This window comes from Microsporum canis, genomic scaffold (genome assembly GCF_000151145.1).
Source record: "Microsporum canis CBS 113480 supercont1.6 genomic scaffold, whole genome shotgun sequence".
Lineage (NCBI taxonomy): Eukaryota > Fungi > Ascomycota > Eurotiomycetes > Onygenales > Arthrodermataceae > Microsporum > Microsporum canis.
The window spans coordinates 1,134,202-1,152,807 of NW_003299164.1; the positions used below are offsets into that span (position 1 = coordinate 1,134,202).

Consider the following 18,606-nt stretch of genomic DNA (forward strand, 5'->3'; position numbering starts at 1 on the left):
AGGGTTCTTCAGTACTTGCATGCATGGAGTTATATGAAAGCTACATTTGCTTTGCCGTCATATTCGACTAAAACCAAGGGAAGAGGGAAAAGGGAATAGAAGTATATTTATCTTTTGTATGATGACGATGTGGATTATCAAATTAGATTATAACTATATATTAATTATATTTATAGACAATCAGTGCAACTGTCACATTTTTAGCAATCATAAGCATCAATTTCTATCGTGTACTCATGCTCGGCTTTGCTTGAATCTGAACAGACATCCTAAAGCAAGGTATAATGCTATAAAACCGACAAGGTGAAAAGAGGAACATAACAGAACGCTAGAATAAATCTTACCACCAATAATAGATCCTCCAAAGGATAGAAAAGAGCAGAAACAATATGTAATGGTTAATATCTCAATTTGCCGACAAGACCAAACGTATATGCAGCCTCCGCCTCGCTCTTCATTTGAATCATGTACACCTTGAAGCATCCACCAACAACACCGCCTTCCTTTGCGATGCCATCATACTCTTCCCAGATGGATACTGCAATACCGGTTCTTGCGACCCGTTCGAAGCAGCTCTCACCTAGGCATGCATCAACCAGCGTCTCGCCGCTCAACTTACTTCGAATAAGAATTCGCTTTTCATTCTTGACTTGTGCACCCGACATACCAGACGAGGGAGGGGTACGCGGAGGGCCTGCAGTATCTGCATTTGAACCAAAAGAGGGACTTGAATTGCCGCTGGGCTCCTGGTCATCTGGATAATTTGGTGGAGAGTTTGAAGTTACAGTGTCCGCGGGTAGAATGGTAAGTCTTGCAGCCCCCAGATCTCGCCATTTTGCTGCCGACTCCCGCGTATACAGTCGTATCTTGGCATTGGCTAGGCCAATTCCGCCTTCTGCTGCCATGTGTGCAGCCTCTGCGTTTGAAGGGAAGCGTTGGCCCGATCCTGAACCTGTTGAGGTGGTATAGAGGCTTGTGTCATCCCGACTACCATTCCGGGATGTAAGGGTAGACCTTGCAATGCTGAACATTTTGCTTCCAACGCCGAAACGTTTAAGTGCGGAGATAGCACTAGACATTGTGCCAACGCTGCTCTCTGTTCCAGCTGCTAAGGAGGCTGGTGGTGCAGTAGACGCACGGTAGCTGCTCTTTGAGAACCCACCATACCAGCTAAACCAACCGCCACCTTTATTTGATCGAGTAGAATTATGCCGTGAAAGCGAGTTTGGTTGGCTCGAATACGGCACGGCATTCTGCAAGGCAATATAGGTTGGGTTGTTGATACGAGAGTGATTTATGAGGTTGTATAGCCTATCACAGTCATCCGGGTTACGGGATCGGAACATAATGTTGCTTCCAGAGGAGATTTTGGACTGCGCAGTTGGCGGAGAACGAATACTGATGTCGAGGGCTGTTCCACGTCGGATTGGCACTAGAGGCGTCAGTTCAAGCGCAACTAATGGCCGGTGAGATAACTCTATAGAATCTGCGACTGATCCATTGTCTCGACTGGGTGGGCGGGAGTGGTCATGGCTCATCTCGAACGCTTCAATTAAGCCCGGAGTAACAATGATATTACACTCGTTAGCGTGAAGCGGCTCCCAAAACCCTTTGTCATGCCAGTAAAATATAGACGCGATAGTTTTAGAGGCCCGTTGTGGTGAACTATGAATGGATTTCGGTGGAGATCGGTCCGCGGATCCCACTGGGCTGCCTGCCTCCACCGTAGGAATATCGTCCGCTGATTCAGGGTGAGATACGCGTTTGGAAACGCGGCGTGTAGTAGGTGGTAATGGGGCTGGGATATCTTCATCCTCCAGTTCTTCATCCGATGTATCAGATGATGAATCAACATCATAACGCTGAATAGAGCTTGTATCAGACCCAGACGATTCCGAGGTACTCGAAGGCGCATATTCGTGCTTGAGCGGCGATGACGTTCGTCGGTGACGAGCATACGGGGGTGCGGGAGGACTAATAATAGGGGTCTTCAACTGTTTTGGCGATGCGGGGCTAGGGGTGCGGTGTGATGGCGGAGTGGGAGGAGGGTCTTTGCCCAATAATTGCTCATCATCGGAGACTACTGATTTTTCACCCTTGTTTGGAGATTTCTTCCCTTTGCCGGTTGGGGTTTGTTCCAGTTTATCTTCACTTTGCTTTCGAATTGGAGACGCTGGGAGGGGGATGCTCTTGGGGGATGTAGGCGGTGAATTCTTGGGAGAACTCTTCCTTAGTTTGGGGATTGTAGGGAATTCCAAAGATGGTACAGGAGATAGGGAGCGACGCCCGTGAGGTTGCACCAGAGATGCAATGGGGCGTTTCGATTGTTTGCTTCCACCACTGGGCGTTGGAGTTGTGGGTGAGGGCGTTCTATCACGGCCACGATTTTCTGATCCTCTTGAAAGAAGAGGGGAGGGTGGTCTGGAAGATTCTCTATCCGGCGTTTGGATTCCAGACGAGGCTGGACTGGTAGGAGAAGCATAATCGTATTTGGACCGTCGTTTTGCCTTGGATCTCTTGAGGGCCGGTGACACATTGCTTGCTAAATCCATAGCCTCGTCCAGGCCCTGTGTTGTGTCTAACCTGAGAGTGCGCGAGGGTGTTGATGGAGAAGCAGCTGGATACTTGTTGTCCACGGGATCTCTGTCATGCTGAAGGTCCTCACCAACCACAGTAGCCTTTTCGCCGATTGGAACATCGATCTCGGAAGGGTCGTAGTCATGGATGGCAATGGCATCGCCGTCTTTCTCCTGACGTGCGAGTGCAAGCCGCTCTCTCCTCTCCTTAGCGCGGTTAATGAAGCTAAGAGACCTGTTTATCTTCGGGGGAACAGGATTCAGACCTATCATCTGCACCCATTCGAAGCCTATCTGCTCGTCGTCCGTGGTGAAGGACAGTAGTTCATACCATTCTGTTGAATTCCCCACCGATGCGCGAACCATGAGTACAATCTCTCCTTTTCCATCCCCATTCCGGGCCGAGATGCAGGTGCAATCAATTGGAGGGAAGAGGAGCCAGCGATCGGTCTCGTCAACCTCGCATATAAAGAGATCACCACCAGGAGCTTCACCAGGAGGGTTATCTCGTAAGAGCAATTCGGCCCGGCAGTCGATTTGCTGACCAGTCGAATGCAGCAATGAGAGGTCGAAAAAGTCGCGGGCACGAACTCTCCTGGTTTGGTTGACTTCCACGTTCTTAAGGACAGCGAGAGTATGTATATCGCGTGCTCTTGTTTCATCGATGCTCGCTGCAGCATCATCTTCCAGTCTGGAGCGCTCCTCGTTTGCCCTCCGTCGAGCATCTGTGACCAAAGACTGGTAAGTGTCCGCAACTTCCTCTGCCTTGGGCGATGGCTGGACATAGTTAAGTCCCTTGAACGTCTTTGACAGGTATTTCAGCCTGACTAGAGGCCGTTTCAGTAGAAATGCAACGTCTACTCTTTCCCCGTCACCATTAATTACGTCTCCATTCTCGTCCTGGGCCATGCCAGCGCATAAGCTCTGAGTTTCAGCTTTGAGTGCGTCTTCTGGATCCGGGGGCGCCAGGTTGACGATAACATCTTGAAATCCGAGCCTCCAGGCACTCAGATAGTCGGCGTAGACTTTTTGGGCACTGACAGCCCATGACAAAAGTGCTTCGGTGTTGTTAAGTGGCAATCGTTTGTGAAGCGCTTTGAGCTTCTCGAGGGAAACTCCCATATTTACAATGGGCCGGGTGAAGTTTTCCTGGTCGCTTGGATCGGCTGAGCGGCGAAATAAGCCAGCTGCAATGGCCGAGTCTGTCTTGGAGAGAATGGAAGTCAAGAGTACGGGAATAACACCGCCGACGAGAGTCCTCAATTCGCGCATATATTTCACTTCATCTGAAGCAAGTTCGCGCATGATATCGCTTATGGTTGCGTTGGCCAGACGACTCCTGTTTGTACGGATGCTTCTTGCGGACCGTATACTGCGGCTTCTACCTCCGGGGATTGACAAGACTGACATCAAGTCCGAATGTTTGGTCAGTCTACGCTTCAGAGGTTGAGCTGGGCCAGGTAAGGACTCGGTATCGAACTTGTCCCTCTTCTCGGACTCAGAGACGGCATCATCGTCAAGCTGGGATAGTTCGGACTGAGTGGCCGGATTACTTGGTGCTTCCTTGGTAGTGGTGTTGGAATTGGTGCTCGACGTTACAGTGTCCACGGATGCAATGGTAGACAGTCTATGGCCACCCGTGCTTGGGAAGGGCCTTTTCAGCATCAAAGGAGGCGGACGGTCGACTGCAGAAACCTCTGACCCGTCTGAAGAAGTTGGTCTGTCCAGGCTGGATCCCTGTAGGGCTTCTTCCACGGACTCTCTTAGCATCGACATCCTCTCCGCTTCCGCTGAAGCACTAAGCCGTCCTCGCGACCTGGTAGTTTTCTCTCGGTTTAGCGTAGGAGGCTGTGATTCGGTGGAACTTTCTACTGATAGATCCGACTTAGACTCACGCGCCTGGGATGTTGATTTCACCGTGTATGTTTGGTCACTGTCGCTTCCATCCGAGTAATCGTAATTCCCCTTGACCGGTCTGGCTTGTTGCTTTTTGCTGTCCGATCCTGAATGGGGAGATGGCTGTTTCTTTGTCGATTCCTTCTTATGTTCGTCGTCCGAATGGTTTTTACGTGGAAGAGAAGATCTAGTAGATGAAGACTTCGGGGGTGCAGACACACTGGTTGTGGAATCCTTGTCATCAACAAATGGGTCAGCCGTGGATGATAGCCACGCCTCGACTTTGGATCCATGAGGTACTGAGGGGCCCTGAGGCGGAGGTGGAGGCGGTGTTGATGACTCTGGTGGTTTCATAGCGGAAAACATCTTCTTCGACTCATCTATGACCTGGGAGATGATATTACCTGATAGCAGATTATGTGGTCTGATTTCGCTTCTGCGTACAGGCTCAGTCTTCGCGGCAGCAGGCTCTGGAGGGGGGTCTGCCGGCTTTGGAGAAGGTGGTTTCTTCCGTGGCGTGCTTGCTCGAGGGAAGTCTGGAGACTGGATCTTCCCCCTTGGAGAACCCATACGGTGCTTGTCGTCGTTAACACAGTAATTCGGCTTTAGAGTCCTCTTGGGAGTGCGGTTCTGGGCTGCTGAGGTCTTTTCACGGCCGCTGTAGTCTGTCGTCCCTTCACCGGCGGAAGACCCTACATCAGAGCTCCATGCGGACGAAGCAGCCTTGAGGGGCTCAGGCACCCGTAGTGGCCCTGGATAAACGGCAATCCCATCGTTGTCCTTGACACCAGACGTCCTGGCAGCCTTCTCCTTTGCCTCCTCGTACCTCTGCAACACATCCTTGCGTCTGGTCGGTGTGGCATGCGTAGAAGATGGAGCACTTGAGCTGGGAGGGGGGGACCTGTTCCTTCTCCAGTGGGCATCGCTGACCACCCGTTTCTTTGGCGTGGTTCTCGGCGTGGTTCTCGGCGTAGTTTTGGGAGTCGTCCGCGGCGTAGTCTTTGTCTTTGTCGGGCTTCGAGTCCTCTTCTCTGGTTCCGGAGTTGCTTTCACTGGCTCTGGAGTTGTTTTCCCCTTGTGAGGTCCCTTGCTTGCCGCCGGGCTCTTGTTCGTGGCTTGCTTCGACTCTTTCAGCTTCGAGCCGGGGGGGCTCTTCTTCTCGTCCTCATCGCTGCTGGCGCCGACATCTGGCGCGATCACGACTCCTCCACCAAGTTGCTGCCACTTGCGGACCTTTTCTCTCACTGTAGCTGAATCATGAGGCCCCAGTGGCTCACCGAGATCGAGGGGCTTGATCTCCTTGAACGAGCTCTGTTTCGCGCTCCCACGGTTGGGGGTTCGACGAGGAGTGCGAGGAGCGGGCATTTATCTGTAGAGCAGGTTAGAGCCCGGTATATTGCAATAATAATAATAGCTGTACCAGAGTTGCTGGCCTGGTAGAAGTTCGACCGTTGCTGAGGCATGGGTGTTTGTTTACTGACCGGTATATGGCGAAGACGCGGACTGCGCATGCCTTGGTTCAATCGATCAGGCGTTTCGTTTAGCAGGGATAACGGCTCCTTGACGGGAGAATCAAGCTGTCGAATGTAAGGAGACAGTCAAGGCCTGTTTCTTCTTCTTGTAGGGATGCTTGTGGTTTCGGTCTGGCATGCGAGGTGTTTATGCTGGGGGGCCAGGGTTGCAGGGCGAATGGAAGTAATTCACAGCCACATACATCAGAAAAGTTGACTGACTAGAGAATGCTAGGCTGATAGAGACGATATTGAAGAATAATTAGAGAGGCTTCGTCCAGGGATTCGTCGACGCGGTCAATTATTCTGATATTTGGATGTTTTGTTTATTCGAACTTGAGGGTTAAAAGTAAACAAGCCAAGCGAGAAGAAGCGCTACGCTATTAAATCGTTATATCTAGTAGTATCACTGGTATCCGGGCTCTAATTACAATTATATATCTATAAAGTGGCTGAAGATGTCCGTATGAAGGGAGTAGTCTATCGGGTGAAGACAGGATCACTGAGACTTGCGGTTCTGCGTGGCCGTTTTCATGAACTGGATCGAGGTGGTGATGAAGCCCACGCTCTGGCACATGTAGTCTGCGAGGAGTCAGTTTGTATCTGCGCAAATGTGGGTAATATGTATATGTGGTGCTTACAAGCAGGAACGACGATCCAGATGGCGTTCATGGTGAAGTAGTAGAACCAAAAGTAGTATCCCTCTGGCCGGCAGTAGCTGATCTGGTGGAAATAGTGGTCAAACATGCTGGTGGCATAGTAGAGGACGTCTCCGTATATCTGGCCCAGGGAGACGATCACCTGGAAGGAATGGCGCAGAGGATGGTCGACGGTGATGAGATATGCAAGGAGGAAGCACAGCGGCCCCCAGCAGACCTGTCATCCATATCAGCTTGATTACTTATGTAGATATATGTGTGTATATAGGGGTAAGGAAGGACTCACCGCGGTGATGGTCTCCATGCACAGCACAAACGGGTCAGAGGTAAGATACCGCGAGTCCGAGAGAGAGTATTCCTTCCATAGCTGGCCAAAGAAGTCCTGCGCGGGCGCCATGCGAGTGTGGTTATATACGAAATATCCTTCGAAGAAGAAATGGATGCTTCCGCCTGTCAGCCTGTTAGCATAGCTCGCGCAAACAGGGTATGTATATATATGCAGACTCACTCAGGACAAACCACAGGATGGCAATCTTGTCGCCCGCCTTCAGACTAGGACGAGCAATTGATACAACCGCCAGCGTCAGGAGAAGCAGAGCTCCCCATCCTCCGAGAAAGGCGCATACCAGTGTCGGGACGTCCCAGTCGTTGGCCAGATATCCGATCACTTTGGCGTCCAGCGGGTAGTATGGGTGTGCAGGCTCCATGGTGACTCTCTCGTCTCTCCCGTTACTTCTCTGGTTGTCCTCCTCCCGCAAAGCGTTGATGTCGTGAAGAGTTGAAGATGAAGATGTTTTGAAAAAAGGGGGAAAAAGAGAAAAAACTTCTGCGTGGTCATTTGGTGGTGGAAGTAGAAAAGAGACGAACATCAGGACTTTACGACTTCAGCCACCTTCAGTTCGCTCTGAGCGACGCTGAGCGATGCCGTTAGATAGCAGACCGGCGAGGATGGACCTGGCCTTTGACTCTTCAGGCGCTCCTCCGGGCATCGCGGCGCTGTTTCTCATCCGCTTCGACATCAGAGCTGGGTAGGTCCCTCTGCTCCATGATGCTTCTTTGGCTTCTTCTGCTTCATCTGGCTAATCGCGGAGGCTGTTTCTGTAGATATACGATTGCCTGGAAGAAGACTCGCTCAGAGAGTATGCTATCCTCCATATCACTATTAGGAACAGGGCTGACGGTTGTGTAGTTGTACTGGAGAATGCGGTGGAATTCAAGTCTCTACCATCAGGCGCACACAACGTCAAGGAGGATCTGGTGTACGTTGACTCGTCTCCTGATAAGAATACGTTGCCAGTTGAATGCTTATACGAAATAGTTACTTTGTCCACGATCAATATGCCGGTCTAAGCGCCTTCGTCAACGAGCCCGCGGGGGAGGCAGAGCGCAATGCGATCATGCTCTCTGTGGGAATACTCGCGCCTCTGAGCCATGGCAGACTTGGGAGAAGCTGGAAACACGCTGCTGGACTCAAGGACCTGGCTGTGTATGGGATATATATACTCTCAGGTCCATAGCGTTGATATACATCTCCTTGCTAACCACCTCCTGATAGACAACTTGCAGCGGACCCGGACAACACCCAGCCCTTGACTGAATATTGGGAAAAGTACCAATTGAGAGAGAGCGAGGTCAACTCGCCGCCAGACTCCCCCCTGGACTCGATGTCCCATGCTAAACCCGCACCTGCACCTGCGAAACGTCGACAGCGGGCTCTGAGTGATGCTACAGCACTCATCTCAAATCACATCTTGCCATCATACCATCCTGCGTTGACGCTGCCGGACTTTCTAGATTCGTTCGGGCCCTTGATATTTCCCTTGTATCGAGCGGCTCTCTTACGGAAACGCATCGTCTTCCTTGGTGACGCTCCGGTTGAGACGTCATGTAATTTTAGTACGTACCTTGTGTCCAGAGTATGCGAAGCAACGGGCTGATTTTTAATAGTATATAATTTATCCCTATTGTCCTCTCTCCCTCACAACTTACTATCTCTTCTCCCTTCGACCAAAGATATCCCTAGCCTTAGACCACGGCCGTTATTCAACATCGGCATTCATGACATGGCACACCTGTCTGCACTCTTCAACACTGCTGACCCATGCTGGATAGCATGCTCCAGTGATCGTGTCCTCGGACTGAGACCAGAGCTCTACGATATTCTCGTAAACCTCCCACCCGACTACACAAGGCAAGCACCCGAAAAAATATACCCTAAACTGTCCGTATCCCCTCCCACTGCTGCAGGCCAGCACAGAGATCCAAAGGCAAAGTCCACGCCCATAAAAGCAACACAACGAGATACCCGTCGATTCATAACACTACGAGATGGACTGAAAGAGTTATTCCGACTAGGCGAAATATCTGGTCCAGACAGAGAAGAGTCAGATAACATGTCTACCTTCTCATCAAACTCCCTTGTTGAGCCGATTTCCTGGCCTTTACTAGCATATACATCATTCATATGGTGGGCGTCCGCTGGAGAAAAGGGCGCAGGTCACGCAGATGAAGAAGCAGAGCAGGACGCGGAGCTTCTCCAGGTAAACAATAACAATACCGAAGCGGTAGATGATCACGACCCTTCTTCAAACACACGCCCACTCTACCGCCGAGAATCCATGGTTATACCAGATACAAACAACATATCCCAAGAAATTGCCATAATAACATACTTCCGACGACTAACCACTCAGATATTCACCATCCTATTCGACATCATTACCCGCCAGACAGAAGATCCCAATGAGACACCGGAGTACTGCAACTCGAGCGAGGCATCTTCCGTCCGCCGCTACCGTGATGATGAAGGCGAAGAAGATGGCGAAGGTAATTCGTCTACCCTCGTCGGTGAGCACGATGACCAGCCGCTACTCCGTATGCCGGATGAAGACGAAGTCATCACCATCACCTCCTCCGATATTACCAACATGGGTCTTGATGCCTGGAGCCATGCGGATAAAGTCTTCGTCGTGGAGCTGGTGAATGTCTGGTGGGGGCGAAAGGCACAGGTCGAGGGGTCTCATATCCAGTGTTGTGGTGTGCGAATTATATAAATGGCCATTCCTGTATTCTTTGGGTTTATGTTATACAGATCACTTCCTAAGGTTCCTTCATAGTACTTTGTTTTTTCGATTCTAATTGAAGGTATAGATAGTGTATATATACGTCTACGGAGATACTAGAGCCAGCTTTATAAACGTATATATATGATAGATAAAACCACACCTATCAAAAAACCTCATATACTAACATACACTCCAATTTTGTCCAGACAAAAGTTGAAACGCTAGATGGAAAAAAGGGTTCAATGGAAAAAGGTCATGGCATATGCATTATCATCATAAAAAAGGGAGCGGCTGGAGAATGCAACGCTATGAAGCCGAAAAGCACATCAATACCAAATCATTAAAAGGGTAATAGTTTAAGCATATAAAACTGCCGGCGTATGGGTGATGGAAGATTAGAAAACATCGAAACAGGGTCGTTGGCGGCTGTGACCTCTGGTTATTAGAGCTATTTATATCGAGGGCCCTAGTATCCGTGGCTAGAGGAGGAAAATCCGCGTCGACCTGCTTTAGTGCGGCTGGCAATACTCTCTGCTCTTGACAGGCTTCTTACTCCATTACTGGGAGTTGTTGCCCTGCTCATGGTACGGGGACGATGACTGGCATCATTCGCGCTGGCAGACCGTTTCAACGCACTTTGTGTGCGATCACGTCTTGCCCTGATCTGTGCCAGAGCCTCCTCACGGCTGATGGGAGTTCCTGGGAGCTTAGCTGATGGATCAGTGGAGGGTTTTTCGGGGTTAAGAGGGACGGTCTTAGTAGTTGTTATGGTTTTGATTTCAGCGTTAGTGTTGTGCTGACGCTGGCGTTGATCCAGAGGGAGAGGCGTCACATATCGTTTTCGAGGGTTTATATCAACGGGCTGTTCCTGCATACGTGGCCGTGGGGGTGGTGGAGAATGCGAGGTTTCCAATGGAGCAATTGATGGCAGTTCCTGGCTTCTCTTCCTCAGTACAACTGGATTTGGCGCCTGGATAGGGTCATCTTGGAGTGACCATCTTGGTTTCGGTTGTGGTTCTGCAGGGTTGGGTGGAGGACGGCTGCTTGACTGTTCAGATTTTACTGACTCCGCCTTGCGTACGGGGGATGGAATTGCTTTGAAAGTCCCGGTATCCGGGCAAAAAACCACGGTTGGTTCAGGGAGAAGATCATCACTAGCCGGAGCAGCGTCAGGGGTATCCATATCGGCGCTCTCTGGGGCGATAGACTCTTGAGCTATTTGTGGCTGTGGCGATGGTTCCCTGGCAGGTAGCGGGCTGGGTATCTTCGCAGCTGATTTCTTCTCTTGCTCCTCAGCTGGGCATATTCTCTCCCAGTCGAGATCGTGGACATATTTAACGCCCTGGCGTTCTGCAATGCGGCAGGAACATCTCTTGAATTGGCATTCTAGTTTCAAGAAGTCAATCATATCCTCTGCACGTCTTCGCATTAGCTTTTCCCATCGTAGGTCCTCTTCAAGTTCCTGTATTATCTCCCTTTCCTTATTAATAAGCTTCAAGGGCTCTTCTTCATGCTCAAATGGTACCAATTCACGGCCTGGCATCAGTTTTGTGGGTGACTTCAGGCTGGACCGGAAGTCAACTTGCTGTTGAACATTCTTCTTTCGGATCGGTGACATCTGCTCCCTGGATTCAGGATGGTCACGCTTCTTCCCTCGAGACGCTGGGCTCCATGACATGGGGTTTATGCTGGATTTCCGGAGCCTGCTGCTCGGTGTTTCACCCCGCATCACCTCTGCTCGTGCCTCGAGGATGTCTGACTGGTTATCCGTCTCAATGGCTCTGATCCGCTCCTTTAGCACTTCATTTTCCTCAGTCAGGCCAGCCAGAGTGTATGCACGTTCAAATGCCTCTTGTTTGGCCTTCTCCTTGGCTTCTCGTTCCATCCTGACCTCATCCTTTAGTCCTTTGATCTCTCCGCGAGAAGACTTCAACTCTTCTTGCGCCTTGACGAGGTTGGAGCTGGCACGAAACGCCTCTTTTCTTGCGCGTCGAATCTCCTTCTCGAACAAAGCCCGCTCCTGTGACTGTCGTTCTTTGAACGTGTGCAGTTCTCCCAGTAACGACTCCAACCGCTCACTAACTCGTCGTTCTCGCTGCCTAGCTTCATTCAACTCTTCGGTTGTCGCCTTCAAGGCTTCCTCAGCTTCTTCTCGGCCCAGGATTGCTCGCTGCAAGGCCGCATGTGTGGTCGTCGATGGCGGCAGCGGTGCTGGGCTGCTAGGGCTTGGGCTTGCCAGCCGGTTTAAAAAGGCGACCTTTGACTGCACATCGACTGAGTGTCTGTCTGACTTGGATTGCAGATATGCTAGATCTGACGGGGCTGGTGATGCTCTGCTCATCGTTTGCTGGTTCATGCGTCGCGGTGACAGTGGATGGAGAGGAGAACCCCCATTCTGAGGGTACTTTCGCGACGGTGGCTCCATTGGCTCTACCGTCATATCCCTGAGAAAACCCGGTTCGATAATAAGATGCCGTCCTTCTAACCACGGAAGCAATATCTAGCTTGTCTGTCCGTCTGTCTGTGTCGCTGTGTGTGTTTCTTCTTCGTATCCTTGTTTATTTCCGTAAAAAGAAAAGTTCGTCGCTCAGAGCAACGCGTATTATGTAATGCTTATGTCATGATTTATACTCGCGATGAGTCCTAATCAGTTACTTCTCATGCTATTAGCCTATTTCTTCCTATTCTACATCAACAAGAACTCGTTATGTCTGCATTTTCATTTATCGCAGTTAATTTGTTCTGAAGAGTACCAGTTTTTAGCAGCCCCTTTATGGTGACACCGCAGGGACCTTGTGGGCTTGTCTATACCCCTTCTTTGGTTCGGTATTAACTACACCTGGGTTCTTCTGTTATTGCCTACTACAAAAAAGGTATATACACCCATCCTAAGGATTACTATAGTAATCTTATCATCTGGCCGAGCTCTCGGCCCCAACCTACGTTCTTCTCCCTAAAAATATTATATGACTATCATAACCTCTCTCCACCATTACGCCATTGATGTCATTCGGCCTTTGGTATTATGGGATACATTGGGCTTGACGAGTGAAAACCGAAAAGTTTGCATCAACGCCATCCAATTCGTCGGCCGCCTATGACTTTTACCAGACTCGCTAACAGCATTTAGGGAATTATTCCCCCTTCGACTATATGCTCGGCGATATGCCGCCAGGTTTTATCCAAAACCGGCTGTTCAGTGGTCAGGCAACAATAAAATTCCGATGTACAAGGGCATTGATATGCCGACATATAGCATTCAACAATTCTTCCCATACCACCATCCACAAATGTTACCAAAGGCCTAAATACAAAGATGGTGGTAACGTTAGATGTCGAAATAGACCTTGCAGCTCATAGCCGCAACCAATATACTGATAACCGGGTCGGGATAGTCCGAGACCATGGGCTCATTGAGGTATATTCTTGCCGCTAGTCCGTCATTAACACCATTCTAGATCCTGTGAAAAAGAGCTTCTCCTAGATGACGAGCCGGCATCTCTCCAGAAGCGGAGAAAATTATCCGTTTTGAAGTTTCGAGCTTGGTCGATTGCTAATATCATCAGAGCATGTCGGGAATCTTCTATCTTGGGGGTTTCCCTAGGCTTTCTGTTACCCTCCACTACTTCAAGTGATATCGCCCTTTGACAAGAATTTACCTATCTAAAACTGGTACATTTACCCCATGTAAACCTTCCACCCCCAAGAATCTATCCTTTTCTACTAGGCTATACCGGCTTCTAGGGGCAGGAAGTGGTACAGGAATGGTGCCATTCTACTGTCCAACAAATGACGGCTATCCAGAAATAAATCTTCTGCAGCGTTTCTAGCAATAACGTAAGTCCACAGCAGAGTCGAAAAGAAACGCAGCCGCTCATGACGGACTTATTTATCCCATAATTTAATTGTCCGCTACCAAAATTAAAGAAAACTCATCTGGCATGCGGATAGATAAATCCACAAAACTCTGTGACATGAAATATCAATTTATACGGATAAATTATATAAGTCTTCACGAATATATCTTTTCGTCTACAACTCTTTACACGAATACAACCGCTGCAAAGAATCTCTCAATCCATAGCATGTGGAGCAGTGCGTATAATACGGATGATGATCCAAATTTTATTGTGACTAAAGGTGGTGAAGGCTTTCGATATATCATCTACATAGGAGTGTCACGTGTTTATATACATCAAATCTGAGCGAACAGAAGAAGAATCAGTTTTTGATATGACGAGAACAGAGATTGAGGCGTTGACAGTCCCATCTTCCTCTGCTCGATGCTATGGTGACATATCTTGTAAAGTTGGATACGCCTGAAGTAACGACTCCATCACGACGAGATATCACGAGCAAATAATTTTTTATACAGCAAGGATATCTCCCCACACAATCAAAGATCGCAACGTCAGCTCATTTTTCTTATCATTCCTATATAGCTTACAGTTTTCCCAGGAAAGCGAGGAAGTAGATAGAGAATGCATGAGATTATTACTCTCCAGCTCGGCCGGCACAGTAATTATGTGGCTACTCACTTCTGGAATGTCCAAGTATATTATTGTCCATGACCCCGCGACTGATTGACCGGCAGGCTAATAGCTATCAGGAATCCTACTTTACATATTCAGAGAATGAAGAGTCGCCTGTGAACCACGATATTCATTTTAGAGGGGGCATAGGAGCTGATGGCACAGAGACCTTCACCCCGCGCACACTCATATACGACCTCAAGGGTGGTTTTGGTACTCTACGCAAATACAATGCTCTGTATCAACTTGAAGAAAACCAGCCCGGATTAGACAGTGCACTCTGGTGAGAACTATGCATACGAGCCCAGACGAGGTTTTCATTTGGCCTTCTAGAATTTCTGCTCTAATGGACTGAGAACACAGGGACACGAGCGGGGTCTTGCAACAACAGCCAAAGATACCACAAGGTGAATATCAGAGATGTCTGGATATGGGGCTCCCAGCCCCTGAGCTGACACCGGAAACTGTCAGATATTGGTCCGACTTTAACCGTGTATTTTACAATCCGCGATCTATCCAGCAGATAAACGAATATGACCTTGGCTCTCAATTGGTGCCATTTGAGGACTGGTCCAGGGGGCAGTCTCTATTCTCTGAGTTGGATGGAGAGCATGATCTATTGGACCGTGATCTACGGCCGTTTGCAGAAGAATGTGACCAGTTAAAGGGAATTCAAATTTTCTCCGGGACTGACGATGCATGGGGTGGTTTCGCGGCAAGCTATGTTGACAGGCTAAAGGATGAGTATGGAGGCAAGAGTATCTGGACATGGGCCATAAACGGTTCATCAGACCCCCAAAGAGTAAGTTAGCCGTTCCTGTTTCATATCTCTTCAGGGGGTTCGTTGTTTCTCTAATTTAGGACGTATAGGAGAAGCGAAGGCTTGCCTCCGCAAATATGGCAAGGTCTCTGAGTGAAATGTGTTCTCAAGTCACAGCTTTCATCCCGATCGCGGCCCTGCCAACCAGGACGCCACACTATGTCAGATCGGACCTGCACCATATTTGGTATTCATCAGCCTTGATATCATTGGTGTTGGAAAGCGTTAGCCTTCCCGCTCGGCTGCGAGGACGTGAAGCATTGGACCTGTGGGAAATGGCTTCCAGCGATTCGCGGAACATATACAGCCTTCAGTCCACCATCGGCGCAAGCCTGATCACGGACGAAAGGAAGACATCGCAGGGCGCACCTAGAACTATAACGAACCACTGGGACGATGACGGGTCTCAAGAACAGCCGAAACAATTTGACATTCAACTCTCTCCACACGCCCTTGTAGCAAACCATGACGCGCAGGTGTTTCAGCAGCTGTCAGTTTGGCGGGACTCCATGACCGACACATCTGATTCCCCAGCGGCTTCAAAACACACAGGGCCATCCATGAACACGAGAAGGTAAGTCTTCAAGAACAAGAACCCCCTTGCGGGGAGACGAGGGTCCCGGACATTTTTGAAACGGTATTAAAATAGCTGTTAGCGTCGATTCATCGCTCGAATACCCAATACTCGACTCCTTCCCCCGCGACCTGGTGAGTGACCAGGGGCCGCCAGGGTCAACACTCAAAGTTCATGCGGCGCTATCTGTATCCTCACAAGCGGGCGGGTATCTCAAGGACCTGCAGCGGTCGGTGGGGATCCATGTTCCGTTCGACCAGCGAGAAGAATTATCAAATAGCCTCACCACACTATCAGAGGCTTATATCGACGGGTGGCGGAGCGACTCTGATTCTGGCGACGATTAATCTGGTAACTATTCGTTGGTATTGATTAACTTAGTTAATAATTCTTGAAGAAAAAAAAAGATCAACCAACGCTGAACACTCTCCACCTACTCCCGACCTCAGCAAGCTTCGATGACGCCGCAAAGAAAATCCTTGGAGGAGGCGTGTGTGATGGCGACAGTCACAGACGACCTCTACCGCCGCCCAGATGTGACGGCAATCCTACTCTGTATGTACGCAGCGGGTACTGGTGCCCTCGACCAGTTGCTTCCGGAATTACAGTATTTACGCACCAGAACAAGGGGTAGTTAAAGTGTCATCTGGATGCAAAGCCCAAGTCTAGGGTTTTCGCCGGGCTTTTATTCCGGTCGTCCGCATTTACATTATGGCCACGGTCTTTTCTGCTCGCTCCGTGGAATCTCTCTTTTGCAACTTCTCCTTATTTGCCAACTTTATAAAAAAAAAAAAAAAAGGCACCAGCCCGTAAGAGACTCCTGATAAGCGATCCAGTCCGCCATAATCGCGAATCTTTTATGTTTTAAATTTTATTCGCAGCATCGTGCCAGTCCCATAGCTCAAGCCAGAATATCTCCACCAAAAAAAAAGTACCTTTCGCCCGGATATAACCACAATTATATAGTGATTCTGTATACTCCGTACGGTTATTCCGTGCAGAGTAGAACATACGATTTCAACAATTTGTTCAACGAACCCTGAGAAATCAGTCGAGATGTACAGTTTTCGCCCTGGATGCAAGTTACCTGCAGTGCTTGTGTCGGTTAGACAATTCCACGGCCCAGCATGCAATCCGACTATCCCGTAATCGGTCCGACGTTGGACAAAATGAATCCAGCAATGAAATAGATAAATAATGAGGCCGAGAGAGAAAAAAGTAAAGTGCCAGCCAAGGAGCAGATGTTACTGGCTTCTTCGGAGCGGGCAGGCACACCGATGCTGATAGTGTCACATTGTGAGTCTGCACTCGCCGCACAGAAGAGTGCCAGGTCGAAAAGCCCTCAATAGCACCGGGATTCCAATGCCTCAATCGAGGTCTGTTTTCCCTCCTCGACTTCAAAAAAGGGTTGTTTCTCGTGGCTGGATAAAAAAGCATTCGAGAAGAACAGGTTTGTCTCACATATGAGATTGAAAATCAGGCTTTGCCACTTGCAGCAACCTTCTGGTAACGCTTGCCATTGACATATACCTGTGCTGCGGGATTGGATATTCCGATGCAGCCTGGGGGTGACAGTTGTCTTGCCGCAAGGCTATTGTGCGATGTCCAAGTTGACGTCCTGCATCGACAGAGGTACGTGAATATATGTAGATTTGGGCCGCAGAACAAGCTGGTTGTTTCTTCCCAAGCTGGTACTTTGTACATCCAACTTTGTCCTTCGTGTTTTTTTATGTATAACACAGACCTTGACGATCCAATGATGACTTACTATGTATAGCTCAAAAATCCGCTGTGGATATGATCTCCAAGGTAGTTAGCTTGCGGTATCACGCTTGGACGGAGTAAAATCTGAGGGCCAGGAAAGGCAGCAAGCTCCCCCATCCCATCGAAGAGTCAATACTCCTGCGCTCGAGCTGATGGGGGTAACCCCTCGCTTCATCGAGCTGGCCAAAATGGGGGGCGCCTTGGTGATTGTCTCTTTTCAGATATCGAATAACAAGGCTATTCCCCAATAATTCACTTACGGGTGGTCAGATGTTGCTCAAGGCATAGGCAAGCGGCCCAGCCAGGGCCACACTGTGCCTCTCCCTACGATCCAGTCCGATGTAACTAGCCACCAGCTTGTATTAGGCGTTGTACAGATAGCGGCGGTATCGCCTATCCCCGTCACCCCGTATTATCACACATATTATCGGGGTGTATTCTTATATGATACGTATCCTGGTCTGTCCAGTACTCCGTATGTATGTACAAACAGACCATTCCAGCTAGCCGAGGCTCACCATGGCACTGACAGCGGAGTCCTATTTTGAATCCGAGGAATCCTGGTTCAACATAACTACTTACCAGTTATTCGACCGGAGATTTCCATCCAGTTCGACCTGAAATCGAAGGGTGCCGCAGTCCGGTGCGCCAGGTATCGCGATGGCATTCTCTTCAGCCACAGATTCTGGGTTGTTGTAGCGGATGAGAGTTCCACTTGCGGGCCTTACATAATGGCGGGTTAACTAACTGCTCTACTTTGGCTCTTACGTTTTTGAAACATCGAGCACCAGACTTGATCTTCCAGCGCTCACGCCGATATATTGGATCATCACAGTCACCACCATGGAGTTGTCTGTTCATGCTCAAGCCCTGCGTCTGGGCCCCTTCCGGTCAACACAGCTGGTCCCCCACGACTGGGCATTAAGCAACAGCAACAACGAAAATGAATAAATAAATCCACTCATCATAATATTCCCGGCTTTCCTGGGCAAACCCTACCACTGGACTGGACGAGGCGCCTGAGGGGGGGATCTTCCCTCAAAGGGACATGCATGCATGTTTGAATGTTCTACGAATTGGTTGCATTCGCACCACATATTCTAGCTAAGAATACTGGCCACTGAGTACGGAGTACCGGAAGGGCATTTTGCCTCTCATTAACGTGGCAGTTGGACAGAAATTTTTTACAACTCCACCATAGTGGCCTTG

General features: G+C 49.4%; 6 protein-coding genes across 6 annotated transcripts; 2 read left to right on the plus strand and 4 right to left on the minus strand.

The window, feature by feature from the left end:
- Positions 1–398: 398 nt before the first annotated feature.
- MCYG_06541 (conserved hypothetical protein) lies at positions 399–5,837 on the minus strand (the record flags this gene model as incomplete). Its single annotated transcript, XM_002844531.1, has 1 exon — positions 399–5,837. The coding sequence occupies one exon, from the start codon at positions 5,835–5,837 to the stop codon at positions 399–401; it is 5,439 nt and encodes a 1,812-aa protein (XP_002844577.1).
- Positions 5,838–6,482: 645 nt separating this feature from the next.
- Positions 6,483–7,349, minus strand: MCYG_06542 (EBDP2; the record flags this gene model as incomplete). The annotated part of the gene is made up of 4 exons (XM_002844532.1): positions 6,483–6,565; positions 6,625–6,859; positions 6,929–7,092; positions 7,151–7,349. The coding sequence occupies 4 exons, from the start codon at positions 7,347–7,349 to the stop codon at positions 6,483–6,485; spliced, it is 681 nt and encodes a 226-aa protein (XP_002844578.1).
- Positions 7,350–7,590: 241 nt separating this feature from the next.
- Positions 7,591–9,695, plus strand: MCYG_06543 (conserved hypothetical protein; the record flags this gene model as incomplete). Its single annotated transcript, XM_002844533.1, has 6 exons — positions 7,591–7,670; positions 7,747–7,781; positions 7,832–7,901; positions 7,961–8,128; positions 8,198–8,538; positions 8,590–9,695. 6 exons carry the CDS (start codon positions 7,591–7,593, stop codon positions 9,693–9,695), a joined length of 1,800 nt encoding a protein of 599 aa, XP_002844579.1.
- Positions 9,696–10,173: 478 nt separating this feature from the next.
- MCYG_06544 (conserved hypothetical protein) lies at positions 10,174–12,048 on the minus strand (the record flags this gene model as incomplete). Its single annotated transcript, XM_002844534.1, has 1 exon — positions 10,174–12,048. The coding sequence occupies one exon, from the start codon at positions 12,046–12,048 to the stop codon at positions 10,174–10,176; it is 1,875 nt and encodes a 624-aa protein (XP_002844580.1).
- Positions 12,049–14,188: 2,140 nt separating this feature from the next.
- Positions 14,189–15,980, plus strand: MCYG_06545 (DML1; the record flags this gene model as incomplete). The annotated part of the gene is made up of 5 exons (XM_002844535.1): positions 14,189–14,260; positions 14,317–14,522; positions 14,603–15,041; positions 15,110–15,633; positions 15,716–15,980. 5 exons carry the CDS (start codon positions 14,189–14,191, stop codon positions 15,978–15,980), a joined length of 1,506 nt encoding a protein of 501 aa, XP_002844581.1.
- Positions 15,981–17,109: 1,129 nt separating this feature from the next.
- On the minus strand, positions 17,110–18,242 carry MCYG_06546 (uncharacterized protein; the record flags this gene model as incomplete). Its single annotated transcript, XM_002844536.1, has 3 exons — positions 17,110–17,251; positions 17,980–18,111; positions 18,166–18,242. 3 exons carry the CDS (start codon positions 18,240–18,242, stop codon positions 17,110–17,112), a joined length of 351 nt encoding a protein of 116 aa, XP_002844582.1.
- Positions 18,243–18,606: the final 364 nt, after the last annotated feature.